Here is an 18856-nt window from a genome sequence, read left to right as displayed (position 1 = left end):
AAATCACAGAAGAGACTCTGGGGTATCTAATAATTGCTTCTGATGTTATTTTAATGCTGGGAATACCTAACCACGGAAGCAGAGAGCGCGAGTTAACATTTTAGGTTGATACATTGATAATTGTTTCTCCACTGATACTTTCTGACCTGTGGAGTATCAGGGTTGGGGATTTGAGAACTAGAGGGCATAGGTTTAAGGTGAGAGGGGAGAGATTTACTGAGGAACCTGAGGGGCAATTTCTTCACACAGAGGGTGGTGGTATATGGAACAAGGTGCCTGAGGAAGAGGTGGAGGCACATTTAAAAGACACTTGGATGGGTATATGGGTTGGAAGGTTTCAGATGGATCTGGGCCAAATAGGGGCAAATGGAAGTAGCTTAGATAGGAAGGATATTTCCCCTTGTTGCAGAATCTAAAACCAGGGGGCTACATAAAAAGAAGGGGCTACCAATTTTAGACAGAGATGAGATGTATCATTTCTCTCGGAGAGTTCATGAGTCTTTGGAACTCTCTTCCTCAAAGTGTGATGGAAGCAGAGTCTCTGAGTAATTTTAAGGTAGATGTAGCTACTTGACAAGCAAGGGGTGAAAGGTTAGTGGGTGTATCTGGGAGTGCAATTTCCTCTTTTTCAGGCACTTTCTTTATTGGGACATTAATTGGAAACATTTGAATGAAATGGAACATATTTGAGGCAGGTGGGAAAACTAGCAGGTAGTCTCCCCATATTAACTGGTATTTCACATCAAAAGGCCACAGTTGATTATTTCAGGTGATACTTCAAACTGAGCATTCAGGTTGAGGGGTGAGTATTCATGGTAAGGTTTGAGATTCCATGCTGAGTATTTAGGGAGAAGGGCAAAGGTTCATGTTGAGTGTTCATTGTAGTAGAGCTGTTGCCTCACAGTCCCAGCAACCCAGGTTCAATCCTGACCTCCGGTGCTGCCTATGTGGAGTTTGCATGCTCTCCCTCGGTTTTGTTTTGGACGCTCCGGTTTCCTCCCACATCCCAGTGACATTTGAATTGACAGATTAATTAGTCGCAGTAAATGTCCCTAAAGGTGGCAACAGGGATTATTTGACAGAAATGTCAAAGTCAAAGTTTATTGTCAGATGCCCCAGTCTGGATGCGCACAGGAGCAATGAAAAACTGACTTGCAGCAGTATCACAGACACATAGCATCAGATAAGTGTCATTCACAAGAAGAAATCATAAATCAGAAAGAGAGAACACAGTTAGAACAAAAAAGAATGTCCATTTAGTGCAAAGTGATCTAAGTGATCATAATGTTGCTGTACTGAGCTAGTGATTAGGGTTGTGCCTGTTGATTCAAAAACTGAATGGGTGCGGTGGAAAATAAAACGGAAAATGCATCTCAGGTTGTATGTGTGACGTATATGTTCTTTAAAGATAAATTTACTTTTAATCTTTAAACTTTGGATTAATATCGGATTAATGTAAATGGGAGGTGGTGTGTATTCAGTGGGTTGAAGGACTCTGTGCTTTAACTCTGTGTGCATTTCTCTCTCTGCAGGGATCATACTCTGTACCCCTGACATCAATCCAATGTTGGCACATTCACTGTGAGGAATGTTGGCTACGCACCCTGGTAAGACCACAGACACATTCATGTCATGTGTTGGAAGCAAAGTATTTTCTCCTGTGGAGCATCCCCAGCCTCCCCATTCATACCTGAAATGACTAGAAAATCAATATCAGATACATTTGATAGTAATCCATTGTAAATTTCTCTCCTAGAGATATTAATTCTTGTGGGAAGTCTACTGCTTGGAGACCAGTATGTCGGTTTGTCGTGTGTTGTCTTCCATTATAAAGTACCTTTATCAGTCAGCTTTTAGCTGGGCCACGTACCATTCCCAGTAGAGAGCAGTGCTAGTGGTCAGTAAGTCAAAAGATCCTGATTTTGAACCTCCAATCTCAGGGTAAATTGGATGAATTATTTGACACTTGGAGGACAATGCCAGGCGTTGAATGTGAGATGCGACATGGAGCATCGATCCATAAAATTTAAAGTTCGAACTTCAAAGTAAACTTGTTATCAAAGTACACATATGTCACCATATAGGACCCTGAGATTCATTTTTGCGCGGGCAAGTGCTCACGATAGAGCTGGCTGAGTTTACCGCCCTCTGCAGTTGGAAGCTGGCATAGTTAGTGGTCAGGCGCAGATGGAGTGGACAGCCAGTGCCCTTTCCCCCAGGCAGCAACGTCCAAAACCAGAGGACATCCTTTTCGGGTGAGTGGACGAAGATTTAAGGGAGATCTCAGAAGCAGTTCTTTTTCACAGCGAGTCGTGCGTGCGTGCAATGCACTGCTGGGGTTGGTGGTAGAGCCAGGTCCATTAAGGACGTTTAAGAGACTCTCAGATGGGCACATGGATGAAAGAAAAACGGAGGATTAAGGGCTGTGTAGGAGGGAAGGGATAGATTGATTGTGGAATATGTTTATATCAGTAAGCACAATATTGTGGGGTGAAGGGCCCAATTTGTGTTGAGCACCTCTATTTCCTATAATTCTGTTTTCTCTTTTCTTTCTTTTTAAATCTTTTTATTGAGTAAGTATACAAAAAAGGTAAGCCATATAAACATTAATACAATGTTAAAGTATAATAAAATTCCAAAAGATAACAATACCAAAAAGAAAATACTACAAACAATGTAATTTAAGCATAAGCAACCAAGATAACATAATAGTATACTAGATTTTATATATATCAATGGAAAAAAAAGAAAAAAAAAACTCCAAAAAAAAAACCCACCGTGCAACTAACTAAAAGCAAAGCAAAACAATGGGCTAACTTGAAACCAAACAGAGTTAAACTTAAAATCACGTCCTCAATCCCGACCTCCATTAAAACAGTGAAGAAAAAACAAGAAGGGTAAATATTACATTAAATGAAAATATCGAATAAAAGGTCCCCAAATCTGTTCAAATTTAAATGAAGAATCATAAAGGTTACTTCTAATTTTCTCCAGATTCAAACATAAAATCGTCTGAGAAAACCAAAAAAAGGTAGTTGGAGCATTAAGCTCTTTCCAATGTTGTAAAATACATCTTTTCGCCATTAAAGTAAGAAATGCAATCATTCTACGGGCTGAAGGGGAAAGATTACTAGAAATTTTAGGTAGTCCAAAGATAGCAGTAATAGGGTGAGGAGAGATATCTATATTTAATACCTTAGAAATAATATTGAAAATATCTCTCCAAAAAGTTCCCAAAGTAGGGCAAGACCAAAACATATGAGTTAAAGAGGCTATCTGCCCCGAACATCTATCACAGAAAGGATTAATATGCGAGTAAAAACGCGCTAACTTATCTTTGGACATATGTGCTCTATGCACCACTTTAAATTGAATTAGGGAATGTTTAACACAAATAGAAGAAGTATTAACTAATTGTAAAATCTGCCCCCAATCATCCACAGAAATGGTAAGCCCCAATTCCTGTTCCCAATCTACCCTAATCTTATCAAATGGAGCTTTCCTAAGTTTCATAATAATATTATAAATCATAGCCGATGCACCTTTCTGACATGGATTAAGGTTAATTATCGAATCTAAAATATATATAGGAGGAAGCATTGGAAAGGAAGAAAGTATAGTACTTAGGAAATTTCTAACTTGTAAATATCTAAAAAAATGTATTCTTGATAAGTTATATTTATTAGATAATTGTTCAAAAGACATAAGGGAACCATCTAAAAATAAATCCAAAAACCGTAAAATACCCTTAGTCTTCCAAGTTTGAAAAGCGCGATCCGTAAAAGAGGGAGGAAAAAATATGTTACCTAAAATAGGAATCGCTAACCCGAATTGATTAAGATCAAAAAATTTTCTGAATTGAAACCAAATACGCAAAGCATATTTAACGATCGGGTTAGAGATCTGCTTAAGGCGTTTCGAATCAAAAGGAAGAGATGAACCTAAAATAGAACCAAGTGTATAACCCTGAACAGATTGTAATTCCAATGCTACCCATTTAGGAATAGATAGTATATCCCGGTCAAGTAACCAAAATTTCATATGTCGAATATTAATAGCCCAATAATAAAATCTAAAGTTAGGTAATGCTAAACCTCCATCTCTCTTAGCTTTCTGTAAATGTATTTTACCCAGTCTCGGATTCTTATTCTGCCAAATAAATGAAGAAATTTTAGAGTCAACTTTATCAAAAAAAGATTTAGGAACGAAAATTGGTAATGCCTGAAACACATATAAAAATTTTGGCAAAAAAAACATCTTAACTGCATTAATACGACCAATCAAAGTTAAATATAAGGGAAACCATTTAGATGAAAGTTGAGTAATATGGTCTATTAATGGTAAAAAGTTAGTCTTAAATAAATCTTTATGTTTACAAGTAATTTTAATCCCAAGATATGAAAGGTAATTATTAATCAATTTAAATGGAAATTTATAATATAAGGGAAGATGTTTATTAATCGGAAAAAGTTCACTCTTACTAAGATTTAATTTATAACCTGAGAAAAGACCAAATTGTGCTAATAACTCTAAAACAGCAGGAATAGATCTCTCAGGATTAGAAATATATAAAAGTAAATCATCAGCATAGAGTGATAATTTATGGGACTTTAATCCCCGAGTTATCCCAGTAATATTTGAAGATTCTCGAATAGCAATTGCAAGAGGTTCTAATGCAATATCAAATAATAGGGGACTAAGAGGACAGCCTTGTCGAGTACCACGAAAGAGAGGAAAAAAAGGTGAATTTAAAGAGTTAGTACGAACCGAGGCTAGAGGGGAGTGATATAACAGTTTAATCCAGGATATAAATTTCAAGCTAAAATTAAACATTTCAAGCACCTTAAATAAATAAGGCCATTCTACTCTATCAAAAGCTTTCTCGGCATCTAAAGAAATAACACACTCAGGAACATTTTGTGAGGGAGTATAAACGATATTTAACAATGTACGAATATTATAAAAAGAGTAACGACCTTTAATAAAACCCGTTTGGTCTTCCGAAATAATAGAAGGAAGTACTTTTTCTAGTCTATTTGCTAATAACTTAGAAAAAACTTTAGAATCGACATTTAATAAAGATATTGGTCTATAAGATGCACATTGAGCAGGGTCTTTATCCTTCTTTAGTATTAAAGAAATTGATGCTCTATTAAAAGATTCCGGAAGTTTACCAAGTTTCAAAGAAGCCTCAAAAACCTTATAAAGCCAAGGAATCAATAAAGAAGCAAAACATTTGTAAAATTCAACAGTAAACCCATCAGGGCCAGGAGCTTTCCCCAGATTCATAGAAAAAATAACATTCTTAATCTCATCCATTGTAATGGAAGTATCTAATAAAGAAGACATATCCTGTGAAATCTGAGGGAAGTCTAACTTATCTAAAAAATCATTCATATATTTAGAATCTCGAGGAGACTCTGATTGATATAAAGAAGAATAAAAATCACAAAAGGTTTGATTAATCCCCACATGATCCAATATCAATCGATCATTTTGGTTATAAATCTGATTGATTTGAGATTTAACATAATTAGATTTCAATTGATTAGCCAGCAGCTTGCCAATTTTATCACTGTGAACATAAAAATCACTTCTTGTTTTCTTTAATTGGTTTACAATCGAGGACGAGAGTAGTAAACTGTATTCCATTTGAAGTTCAGTTCTTTGTTTGTATAGCTCCTCAGAAGGAGCCATAACATATTTCTTATCAATTTCTTTAATCTTGTCCACAATTGCCATCTCCTCCTGCTTCTGTTTCTTCCTCAAAGCAACGGAATACGAAATAATCTGACCCCGAATATAGGCTTTAAAAGTGTCCCAAAGAGTGTTAACCGAAATATCTTCTGTATGGTTAATTGTAAAAAAAAGCTCAATCTGTTCATTCATAAAATTAACAAAGTCCGAGTCCTGAAGCAACAACGAATTAAAACGCCATTGTCTATTGTTCGGTATATTGGCCGTAATTTTAATAGAAAGCTTAAGTGGAGCATGATCCGAAATGGTTATAGAATCATAATCACATTCAATCACTGAAGGAATGAGACGAGAATCAATAAAAAAATAATCAATTCTTGAATAGGAATGATGAACATGTGAAAAAAAGGAAAAATCTTTTTCCTGAGGATGCAGAAAACGCCAAATGTCCGTCGACCCAGAATCAGAAAGGAAAAAATTAATCAAATTTGCAGATTTATTAGGTAAAGTCCGTAAAGGAGCCGAACGGTCCAAAGCTGGAGATAAGCAGGTATTAAGATCTCCGCCCCAAATCAATGAAAACTCGTTCAAATTCGGAAACTGATCAAACAATGGTTTATAAAATTCCGGACAATCCATATTAGGAGCATAAACATTAACCAAAACTACTTTTTTATTAAATAGTAAACCACTAACCAATAAAAATCTACCATTCGGATCAGAGATAATATCCTGTTGTATAAAAGTAACTGAGGAATCTATAAAAATAGAGACGCCTCGAATCTTAGCATTGGAGTTCGAATGAAATTGTTGTCCCTTCCAGAATTTAAAAAAACGTAGTCTGTCCCCCCTCCGCACATGGGTCTCTTGTAAAAATAAAATTTGTGCTTTAAGTCTCCGGAACACTTTAAAAACTTTTTTTCTTTTAATAGGATGATTAAGACCATTAGTATTCCAGGAGACAAAATTAATAATAGACTCCATAAATCCTAAAGTCAACCCACAACAAGGAGGATTGACAATAGGCGCGACCCACAAACCCGGAGAGGAAACAGAACATACAAAAGATACCGGGAAAAAGGACGCAACCAGTACTTCAATAATGTATATAGCCCAAAGAAAAACAAACTAAAACGTGAAGCCCCTCCCGCCACCCCCCAGCCCAAGACCCCAAGGCAAAATCTAAAGCAGACCCGCCAGAAAGAAGCAAGCGCTAAAACTACCCCCATGACTTCCGGTATACGCTCCCTAAAAAAAAGGTATAAATATGAAAAGGATCAGCTAATTGTAAAGCAGTAAAAAAAATAAAAAAAAGTTAGCTCAATTAGAATACACACAGAACAGAACAAAAGCCGGAAAATATATATTAAAAAAAACCACAATAAACCTCAAACTCATGAATAGACACAGCAACAAAAAAAAATAGGATTATTAACATAAAGTGATTATAAAAAGCAAAACAGAATAAAATTTAAAAAAAACTACAAAATTTAAGGCCGCACAGGAAATACGTAAGATGACAAAAGGGAAGTAACCACCCAGAATCCCCTGGGAAAAGAAATAAATGACGCAGTTAAAAAGAAAGTTTAGCAGCCATATTAAGAAATCCAGCCATATTAAGATTGTGGAATATGTTTATATCAGTAAGCACAATATTGTGGGGTGAAGGGCCCAATTTGTGTTGAGCACCTCTATTTCCTATAATTCTGTTTTCTCTTTTAATTCCAGGGCTCAAAGAAGCTCTGTCCCCAGTGTAACACCATCACCTCCCCTGGCGATCTGCGCAGGATCTACCTGTAGATGGGCTCCCAGGCTGGGTTACTGCAGCTGATCCACCACAGGTACCTCACTGCCACTGAAAGACTTCTCATCGGTGCTTTGTCCCTGAAACAACGGCATGGTTAAACCTCGAGACATGGTGACCAGCCTCCCGGAGGCCAGGGCCAAGTCTCAGTGTGAAATGTTGACCATCACCAGCTCAAAGGCCGCAGGAGAAGCATTTTCCAAGACTCAAGTTTATTTGTCGTGTATACATTGGGACATACAGTGAAATGTGTCATTTGTGTTCACAACCAACACACTCAAAGCCACACGCCACACATTCTGGCACCAACATAGCATGTTCACAATGCTCAGCAGAACAACACAGAACACAACAGAGCAGGAACAAAACAACAGGAGTAAAACAAGCCCCTGTTCCTCCCTCCCAACCACACACATACATGGCCCTCTGACCCCAAGACGGTCCATATTCTTCGGCCTCTAGCCTCCAGTGAACCTGGATTTGGACTTGGATTCGCACGCAGATACACAGACATTGGGCCTTTGACTACTCCAGCGAACTCACTGTATTTTACAAACTCGGGGGTTCAGCCAAAGGGCCTTGACTTGTGGACTTCTGATTTGAAATTTGGGCCTCGGTACTCGGCATCAATCTAGAATCCACCAATCACCGAATAGCAGGCCTCTAACTCTGGACCTGTCGGTGAATGATCCAATCACTCCTCTGGAATTTTTTGGTTTTAGTTTGGGGTTTCTACACTTAGTTTTACTCTCTGTGCCTCCACTCTAGGATTCCTCAGGAACAGTGGCAAAGTAAGACCTGGTTGCTATGGTAACCCTGCACCAACATCTCATCCCTGATCATGATCCATGCTAGGAGATGTCTGGTTGGGAATTCCACCTATGACTTCCTTCTGTGGGGTTTGATTTACTGCCTATACTAGTCAAATCGCCCTTGAGGAGCCAGTTTGAGAATGTTCACTACCATTTTAAGGATGGTGAGGGTTGTGTAATAAATACCAGCCGTGTCTTCAACAACCAGATCCAAATGAATGAATAAAGAATAGCTTTTGTACCAGCCTTCGCCTCCCTGTGGGACCTGCAAAGACCCATTTGAAGCCAAAGTTGGGAGCGTTTGTTCAGTCAGTAAGATCTGGTAACTGCTTTGAGGAGTTCCCATGTTTTAGTGTTGGTGGTGTGCAAAATCATTTCATTTTACAAAGTCAAAGTCACATTTATTTTCATCTGCACAAGTATATCTATGTACAGGTGCAATGAAAAACCTACTTGCAGGCACATATCATTAGATTTTTTTTTAGATTATGAAGACACGTAGTCCTCTTTTATATTCATTTAGTAATGCATGCATTAAGAAATGATACAATATTTCCTCCGGTGTGATATCACAAAAGACAGGACAGACCAAGACTGAAAAAACTGACAAAACCACATAATTATAACATATAGTTACAACAGTGCAACAATACCATAACTTGATGAAGAAGTCCATGAGCACAGTAAAAGTTCAAAGTCTCTCGAATGTCCCACATCTCACGCAGACGGGAGAAGGAAGAAAAACTCTTCCTGCCATGCCGACCATAATCCGACTCTGAGTCATCCGAAAACTTTGAGCTCTGATCAGCCCTCCAACACCGAGTACTGAGCGCCACCTCTGTCCGAACGATTCGACCTCAACCTTGGTTACCAGCAGCAGGCAAAGCCGGGGATTTTGAGGCCTACCCTCCGAAAGATTCCCGACCACGCAGTAATGACAGCAGCGAACGAGCGTTTCAGAAATTTCTCCAGATGTTCCTCTGTGCTTTCACGTCCATTCTCCATCAAATCAGAATTGTCCACGGCCCCTATTTAACAGATACAATATCATTTTTCACCGGAGGGCTGCGCACGCCTCTCTCCTCCTGCCTTAGAGGCACAATATTCACCAAAAATCATAAACATAATAAAATACTGTAAATGAAGAACGAACACAATTAGAAAAATAAAATCCAAGTCCATTGTAGTTACAGTGTAACTATACTGAGGTAGTGATTAAGGTTGTGTTAGCTTGTTCATGGTTTGAATGGTTGAACGGTTGAACTTGGTGCTGTGTGACCTTAAGCCTCTGAACCTCATGCCAGATGGCAGCAGTGAGAAGATGGTATGGCCCCAATGGTTTTGGGAATTGCCCTGAACTCACTTCGGTATCATTAACTCAGTGGGACCAATCCTGGCATAAAAACCTATCACTGCAGAGGCTTGTGAATAAAGAATTTCAAACAGTCAGTGGTAGTATGTGGAGAGAGAAGGCAAATTCCATTGATCATAAAACCTTAAGGCAATAAGACATAGGAGCAAAATTATGTCATTTGGTCCATCGAGTCTGCTCTACCATTCAATCACTGCTGATTTATTATCCCTCTGAACCCCATTCTCCAGCCTTCTCCCCGACATCTTTGACACCCTTGCTAACAAGAATCCATTGAAGGGTATGAAAGGGAGCTGGGTATGTACAGTATCTGAAGGAAACAGGCTGGACTAAGGGGAGAGGATAGGAGTGTGGGACTGCCAACAACTTAATCGGAGACAGCATTCTGTGCTACTGGAAACAGAGGCCTTTCCGAGGAAAAGGGAGTGGAGTGAAGGCTTCTAGCTCTGTCTGTGGGACTCCCAGCCCATGTTTGGAATGAGTTCTGTCATTTCCAGTTTCCACCTCTGTCCAAGGCTCCTGTGAAGACCCAGCCTATGGAGGGTGGTTCTAGATGCGGTCAAATTCAGACTTATTTATCCCATGTACATCAAAATATACGGTGAAATGTGTCATTTTGCGTTAACAACCAACACAACCCAAAGATGTGCTGGGGACAGCCCGCAAGTGTTACCACCCACTCTGGCGCCAACATAACACGCCCATAAACAGAAACAATGCAATAACACAACAACAGCGACAAAACTATACAACAGAACCAAAATAAACCCCTTTCCTCCCTCCTACCCACTCAACAGACAGACACAGACAGGTCTCCAACCTGAGGACAGGCTGGCATCAGGGCCTCAACTTCCCCGACAGCTGTTTTCTATCTTTGGGCTTTGACTTTCAGTATCGACCCCAGGACTCACTAATCACAGGACTTTGAAATCTGGGCTTCAGATTCTGGATTTGCATGAGCCCTCCATAGACCCCAACCTTCAATATGGACCCCAGGATTTCCAATCACTGGACTTGGAACTACGGACTTGCATTGACCTCTAACCCCAGAACTCACCGACCTGGGGGCTCACAGGCCCTCGTGCCTCCTGCCCATTTTAGTAGGTCTGCGTAATGTGGTCCCTGAATTATGGTGAGGGGGCAAAATCAGCTTGAATTTTTCTTGGGTGCGGACATGAGAGGTGGGAAGGAGTTCAGGTGTAGGTGGGACAACAGCTCCTGAGGTAGCCAAATAGCAAACATCTGAAGAATGGTCTTGGAGTGAGAGTGGTGGCTCCTGCCACTGGAATGGAGGGAAAACTAACATGACTGATTAGAAGAGAACCAAGTGAAGTGGAGAATTGTTGGCAATCTACACACAGTGTGCTGGTTCTGGAGATCTTAAACAATGATTGGTGTCTTGTCAGATCATTCCAGTCAATGTCTTCTAACTGTCCTATTCAAATAAAGCCCATTCTTGATCTGTGAGTGGGATATCTGTCTGTTGCTAGGATGAAGGGAAGCTGGGACCCCATGGATGAATTCAGTTAGGAGTGGGATTTGTGGACACTGGGTCATTGGGGGATTGCCCATCTTCTCCCAAAATCAACCCATCAACCCGCCACCGCCCCCTCACCCCTCATGCCCTCATTGTGGCCTGGAACCACTTGCTCATCGTCTGTCTGACAGAGGCTGAGTGGAGGGAGGTGAGAAATGTCCATTTGTCCCAGTGCCCCATCCACAGATTCAATGGCTAGAACCGCACCAATAACTGCACCAATCTGGTGCCGAGCTCCCTGACGTTATTGAAACATGTAAGATTATTAAGGGATTGGACATGCTGGAGGCAGGAAGCATGCTCCCACTGATGGGTGACTCCAGAACCAGAGGCCACAGTTTAAGAATAAGGGGTAGGCCATTTAGAACAGAGTTGAAGAAAAACTTTTTCACCCAGAGAGTGGTGGATATCTGGAATGCTCTGCCCCAGAAGGCTGTGGAGGCCAAGTCTCTGGATGCTTTCAAAAAAGAGCTCTTAAAGATAGTGGAATCAAAGTTTATGGGGATAAGGCAGGAACTGGATACTGATTGTGGATGATCAGCCATGATCACAGTGAATGGTGGTGCTGGCTCGAAGGGCCGAATGGCCTACTCCTGCACCTATTGTCTATTGACACTCAAGAAGAAGACACCACCAAAAGCTTTAAACGGGACTGAGTCAATCCAAATCAGCAGATCTGAACTCCTGATAAACAGTCCTAAAATGGGACCAAATTTCTTAAATGGACCTGTTCTTTTCTACTGCCTCCTTCTGGTTGTCCAAGAAATTCCCATTTTAATTTCCCAACCGTCTTCCATCAAGAAATGTATTTCAGTGGTAGCTGAAACACCATTATTCTTGGGAATTTGATTCAATTATAACTTTGTCTTCTAACATGTGATCCCAATTTATCCCAGTTAGGTCTACCTGATCCCATTGAAATTGGTCCAGTTGACAATTTTTACCATGGAATGATCCATGTTTCCCATATATTTTAATGTGATCACCGTTCCCCAGGTGTCCCCTACCTGGGATCCTTGCTTCTTGTGGCCTGGCTCATTTCCTGGAATGAAGTCCAATAATATCTCCTTGCTCACTGGAGCTTAATGATCAGGTAAGTTCTCTTGAACACACATCAGAAGTTGTGCCCAGCTTTTCCCCTGAAATTATTCTCTCCCAGTTTATAATTGAACATCAGAAATCCCCCAGTATCCGCGGGGTCCTTGAATCATGCATAGAGAACCAGTGCCTCTGATCCACCATGTCCATGCTGACTTTTCGATCGTAAGACATAGGAGCAGAATTAGGCCATTGGTTCATTGAGTCTTCACCACCACTCCGTCATGTCTGATTTATTATCCCTCTCAGCCTCCTCCTCCTACCTTCTCCCTGTGTCCACAGCCATCTGGGGCAATGAATTCACCACCCTCTAGCCCAAGAAATTCCACTTCATCTCTGTTTATAAGGAACGTCCTTCTATTCTGGGTCTGTTCCCACTAGTCCAAGATTCCGTCACTGCAGGAAAAGTCCTCTCCATGTCCACTCTATCTATGCTTCCAATATTCGATACGTTTCAATAAGAATCCCTCCTCATTTTTCTAAACTCCAGTAAATACAGGCTCAGAGCCATCTAACAATTTTTTCTCTTACATTTTTTTGCCCATCTATGCATTAGGACCAGATGCTTCTACGTATTGGCTATCTAATTGTGTATCGAAATGCCACTTAAACATCGTGATTATATCTGATTCCACCACCTCCTATGGCAGATAGAATCTACTGTCTGTGTAAAAAACTTACACGTCAGATCTCCTTTAAGAATCCTTCCTTTCATCTTAAGCCAAAGCCCTCTTTAATGCCCTCATCTTGGGAAAGAGATCTTGATTATTCACCATATCTGCGCCTCTCATAAGCGTTTGAACATCTGTCAGGTCACCCCCTGAGTCTCCCTTGCTCCAGGAAAAACAAACTCAGCTTATCCAATCAAATCAAATCAAGTTTAATTATCATCCGACTATACATGGACACAGCCGAGTGAGACAGTGTTCAGCTGGGGTCAAGGTGCAAAACATACACAGCACATTCAACAAAGCAAGATAAAAGGAGAGTCACGCAAGAAAACACATCTATTGTCAAAGACTCTGAGCAACATGTCCTACAAATTGACGGTGCGGTTCCCAGCAATCCAGCCTGTCATTCCACTGATCAAACAATGTCGGGTGTCACCGAAGAAGAGGCCAGCCACCAGCTGAGCACGAGTGCCATACTACAATGCCTCCGGTGTCTCCTCACCTGGACTGTGGCAGCAGGCAATTTCCCGGCTTGAGGCCTAGTCCTTGCTACAAATGAGACCACGCTGCTGCCTTGCTTGTCGTACAACCAAAAGAGAGAAACAGGCCTACGACAGCTTGCATTATCAATGTTCAACGGGGTCTTGCGATGGCAGGAGAAACGTCCAAGATAATCACCCATGGCTACACTGCACGCCACCTTCGTGCATCAACTCAAATGCCTTCAAGTAGCAGGCAGTAACACAGTCTGCACCCAGGTCAGTTCGACCTAACCCAATCAGGCTCCTCTGACCCGCCAGCTAGTTTCTCCTTCTCCGACCCACTGGCCAGCTTCTCCTTCTCTGACCTGCTGGCCAGCTACTCCATACGACGATCAGCTCGTACATACAGTAGACCTACTGTACCTGTAGTTCTTGGAGTCCAGTGTCCAGTATAGTCCTATAATAATTAAAAACACATTTAAAAAAGAACACCTTTGGTTGGCCTCTGAGAGGCTGCTGTGTCCGTACGTACCACCATCTTACTCCTATGATCCAATCTAGGAAGCATCATATATAACCATATAACAATTACAGCACGGAAACAGGCCATCTCGGCCCTTCTAGTCCGTGCCGAACTCTTACTCTCACCTAGTCCCACCGACCTGCACTCAGCCCATAACCCTCCATTCCTTTCCTGTCCGTATAGCTGTCCAATTTAACTTTAAATGATAATATTGAACCTGCCTCAACCACTTCTGCTGGAAGTTCGTTCCACACAGCTACCACTCTCTGAGTAAAGAAGTTCCCCCTCATCTTACCCCTAAACTTTTGCCCTTTAGCTCTCAACTCACGTCCTCTTGTCTGAATCTCCCCCACTCTCAATGGAAAAAGCCTATCCACGTCAACTCTATCTACTCCTCTCATAATTTTAAATACCTCTATCAAGTCCTCCTCCTTAGTGAATACCGAAGATCCTGGTGTATGTTCTCTGCACTCTCTCCAGTGCCATCACATCCTTCCTATGATGTGGATACTAGAACCACACAGAATACTTTCCCTATGGCCTAACTAGAGTTTTGTAAACATAAGGTACCAGTTCATTCTGTGTGTCCTAGGCCCTGACCTATAGATGCACAGCAGAGACAGCATAGCTGGGTGCATTATGGCTTGGTATGGAAACAGCAATGCCTAGGAACAGAAAAGCCTACAAAAAGTGATGGATACAGCCCAGTCCTTCACAGGCAAACCCCTCCCTACCACTGAGTACACTTTCATGGAGCACCGCTACAAGAAAGCAGCATCCATCATCAAAGGCCCCCAGCAAGAAAATTAATCTCAGGTTTGTACGCATATGGTGACATATAAATATTTTGATAATAAATTTACTTTGAACTGTGACTGAAGGCAAACGTGCCATTTGCTTTCTTCACCACAGTGCCCACTTTCAGGGAACTATAGACTGAAAGTTTAGTAACGTTCTTTAGTGCCTTATCACTTTATGCATCCTACCCCCGAATGGACTTCCCAAAATGTACCACTCCTGCAGAAGGAGAAACTAGTTGTGGTTCCTCAGTATCCCTCACTCTAGATGGCCCCTCTAGGTCAGTTGCAGTGGTGGAATGCCTCCTCTGCTGTTTTGTAACCCTAACCACATAGAATTCAGTCCCTCCACAATGTTGCCTCCAGCATTGAGACTGCTCCCTTGTTCACCCAGGGATTTTCTGAAACTTTTCCATCCTTCTTTTAGCCATGTTTCCATTGTTTGCAGACCATCCATTATTGGGAGTTTGAGTAGATCTGGTATGTCACTGAAGCCTCCAGCAGTTTTCTGTAGTGTACAGTGGAAAGCATTCTGGTTGCATCACTGTCTGGTATGGAGGATCCGAAAAGGCTGCAGAGGGTTGTAAACTCAGCCAGGTCTATCATGGACACCAGCCTCCCACCATCCAGGGCATCGGCAAAAGGCAATACCTCAAGAACACAGCATCCATCATTAAGGACCCTCACCATCCAGGACCTGTCCTCTTCCCACTACTACCATCAGGGGAGACGGACAGGACCCTCAACACACACACTCAATGTTTTAGGAACAGCTTCTTCCCCTTTGCCCTCAGATTTCTGAATGGTCTATGAACACTACCTCATGATTTTTACAAAAAGAATATATAAAAATAAATAGTGTCAAATGGGAGCAAAACAGTGAGGTAGTGTTCATGGGTTCCTGGACCGTTCAGAAATCTGATGACAGAGCCGAAGAAACTGTTTCTAAAACACTGAGTGTGCAGCTTCAGGCTTCTGTACTTCCTCGTAGATGGTGGTAATAAAAAGAGGGCCTGTCTTTGCAGGTGAGCGACCTTCATGACGGATGTCACCTTGTTGAGGCATCACTCCAACCAGAGGAGATCGCTTTTTCTACTGCAGAGACTCTTGTCTGCTCCCCTGTCTACTGAAACTCCCCAACTCCTCCATCCTGTGCAATACATTTACAGGTGTACCATTGAAAGTATCCCAACTGGTTGCATCGTGGTCCAGTCCGGCAATTCAGATGTGCAGAAACGGAAGGAGCTGCAGAGAGTCGTGGATTCTGCCCAGTACATCATTGGCACATCCGTGCCCACCTTCAGTGCTAACTATGGGAGGCAATATCCATCATCATATGTGGGCACGTGGCCAAGTGGTTAAGGTATTTGACTAGCGATCTGAAGGTCGCAGCCCAGCCGAGGTAGTGTGTTGTGCCCTTGAGCAAGGCACTTAACCACACATTGCTCTGTGACGATACCGGTGGCAAGCTGTATGGGTCCTAATGCCCTTCCCCTGGACAACATTGGTGTCCTGGAGAGGGGAGACTTGCAGCATGGGCAACTGCCAGTCTTCCATACAACCTTGCCCAGGCCTGCACCCTGGAGAGTGAAGACTTTCCAGGCGCAGATCCATGGTCTCGCAAGACTAACGGATGCCTTTAATCCATCATCAAAGTCCACACCATCCAGACTATGCCATCTTCTCACCCCTGTCATCAGGTAGGAGGTACAGAAGCATGAAATCTCACACCACCAGGTTCAGGAACAGCTTCTTCCCTTCAACTATTCGGTCCTTGAACCAACCGGCACAACTTAAATTACTACACTTTGATCACTTTGCACTAAGTGTGCTTTGATTTTTGTTGTTCCAAATGAATTCTTTCTTGTAAAAACTTATAAGTAGTGATGAAGTGTTTCGAGAGGTTGGTGATGCAGACCCCAGTGAGTTTGTATTGGCAGCAACATCTCCACCACAATCTCCATCAGCACAGGTACACCACAGGGCTGTGTGCTTAGCCCCCTGGCTCTACTCACTTCACACTTACGATTGTGTGCTTAAGCAGAACTCCAATGCCATACCCAAGTTTGTTGATGAAACCACTGTTGCTGGCTGTATCGAATGTGGTAACGGATCAGTACATAGGAGGGAGATTCAAAATCTGGCTGAGTGGTGCCACAATAACAGCCTCTCACTCAATGTCAGCAAGACCAAGGAGCTGATTACTGACTTCAGGAGGAGGAACCAAGAGGCCCATGAGCCAGTCCTCTTCGGAGCATCAGAGGGGGACAGAGTCAGCACCTTTATATTCCTTGGTGTTATCATTTCAGAGGACCTGCTCTGGACCCAGCACGTAAGTGCAATTACAAAGCAGTGCCTCTACTGCCTTAGGAGTCTGTAAAGGTTTGGCATGACATCTACAACTCTGATAAACTTCCACAGATGTGTGATGGAGAGTATATTAACTGGATGTATCACCTGCATGCCTGGTATGGAAACACCAACACTCTTGAACGGAAAATCCTACAAAAAAATAGTGGAATTTGGCCCAGTCCATTGCTGGTAAAACCCTCCTCACTAATGAGCACATCTACAAGAAGCATTGTCACAGGAAAGCAACATCCATCATCAGGGTCCTGCTGGAGGGTCTCGGCCCGAAATGTCAACTGTACTTTTTTCCACAGATGCTGCCTGGCCTGCTGAGCTCCTCCAGCATTTTGTGGGTGTGTCGATTGGATTTCCAGCATCTGCAGATTCTCTCTTGTTTGTGATCCATCATCAGGGACCCACATCGCCCAGGCCAAACTGGGTTCTCACTGCTGCCACCAGGAAGAAGGTGCAGGAGCCTCAGGACAAACGCCACCAGGTTCAGGAACCGTTATCACCTCTCAGCCATCAGGCTGTTGAACCAGAGGGGTTAACTTCATTCAACTTCACTTGCGCCTTCACTGAAGTGTTCCCACAACCTATGGAATCACTTTCAAGGTCTCTTCCTCTCATGTTCTTTATATTCATTGATTATTAATTATTATTATTATTATTCCTTTTTGTATTTGCATGGTTAGTTGTCTTTTCCACAGTAGTTATATGCCCAGTTGGTGCAGTCTTTCATTGATTCTATTATGGTTATTGGATTTATTGAGTATATCTGCAAGAAAATGAATCTTAGGGTTGATATATTGTGATATATATGTACCTTGATAATAAAATCACTGAACTTTGGACTTTAAAAACTGTATAATTTGTGTTTTTCTTGTTAAAATTAGGTATCATATTATGTTTAATTGATAGTTTTCTTGTGAATGTTGTGCCTCTGATGCTTTTTTCCTGTGCAGTTGCTGCAAGTAAGTTTTTACTTGCACCTGTGCCAACATGTACTTGTGCATATGGCAGTAAACACGACTTCAACTTTGACGTTGGCAGTCGAGATCTCAAGTACTGTCAGAGAAAGGGAGATGTCCGTGGCAACCTGTCTGTACCCAGTCCCTCTCTCTCTCTCTGCAGCCTTTTGAAACAGAGTCTGGACAAGGCTCAGAAAGAAAGACTATACCAAGAACACAGTGAGGTTGAGGAATTCTGCGTCTTTCGGAGATGACTTCATCTCTTTTGTGGCCAGGGGCTTAGAGTGGCAGTAACTACTCATTACCAGCAGGTGGCAGGGCTGAGCCACCAATGATACCTGGTGGAAGAGAGAGGGAGGGGAATTGAGTATAGGAGCAAAGAGGTCCTTCTGCAGTTGTACAGGGCCCTGGTGAGACCACACCTGGAATATTGTGTGCAGTTTTTGTCTCCAAATTTGAGGAAGGACATTCTTGCTATTGAGGGAGGACATTCTTGCTTCGCGAGGTTAATTCCCGGGATAGTAGGTCTGTCATATGTTGAAAGATTTGAGCTACTGGGCTTGTATACACTGGAATTTAGAAGGCTGAGAGGGGATCTGATTGAAACATATAAGATTATTAAGGGATTGGACACGCTAGAGGCAGGAAACATGTTCCCGATGTTGGGGGAGTCCAGAACCAGAGGCCACAATTTGAGAATAAGGGGCAGGCCATTTAGAACAGAGTTTAGGAAAAACTTTTTC

General features: G+C 42.0%; 1 protein-coding gene across 1 annotated transcript in view; it reads left to right on the top strand.

Moving 5' to 3' along the window:
* Positions 1-7612, top strand: part of LOC134339295 (E3 ubiquitin-protein ligase Rnf220-like) — a 64873-nt gene extending 57261 nt beyond the window's left edge. Inside the window, exons 13-14 of the mRNA XM_063035671.1 lie at positions 1533-1607; positions 7426-7612. Coding sequence (XP_062891741.1) covers positions 1533-1607; positions 7426-7497 — 147 coding nt within the window. The 3' untranslated portion in view covers positions 7498-7612. The remainder of the gene's footprint in view (positions 1-1532; positions 1608-7425) is intronic.
* Positions 7613-18856: the final 11244 nt, after the last annotated feature.

The sequence above is a fragment of the Mobula hypostoma genome, chromosome 29, assembly GCF_963921235.1.
Source record: "Mobula hypostoma chromosome 29, sMobHyp1.1, whole genome shotgun sequence".
Lineage (NCBI taxonomy): Eukaryota > Metazoa > Chordata > Chondrichthyes > Myliobatiformes > Myliobatidae > Mobula > Mobula hypostoma.
This window is presented reverse-complemented; position numbering and strand designations above follow the sequence as displayed.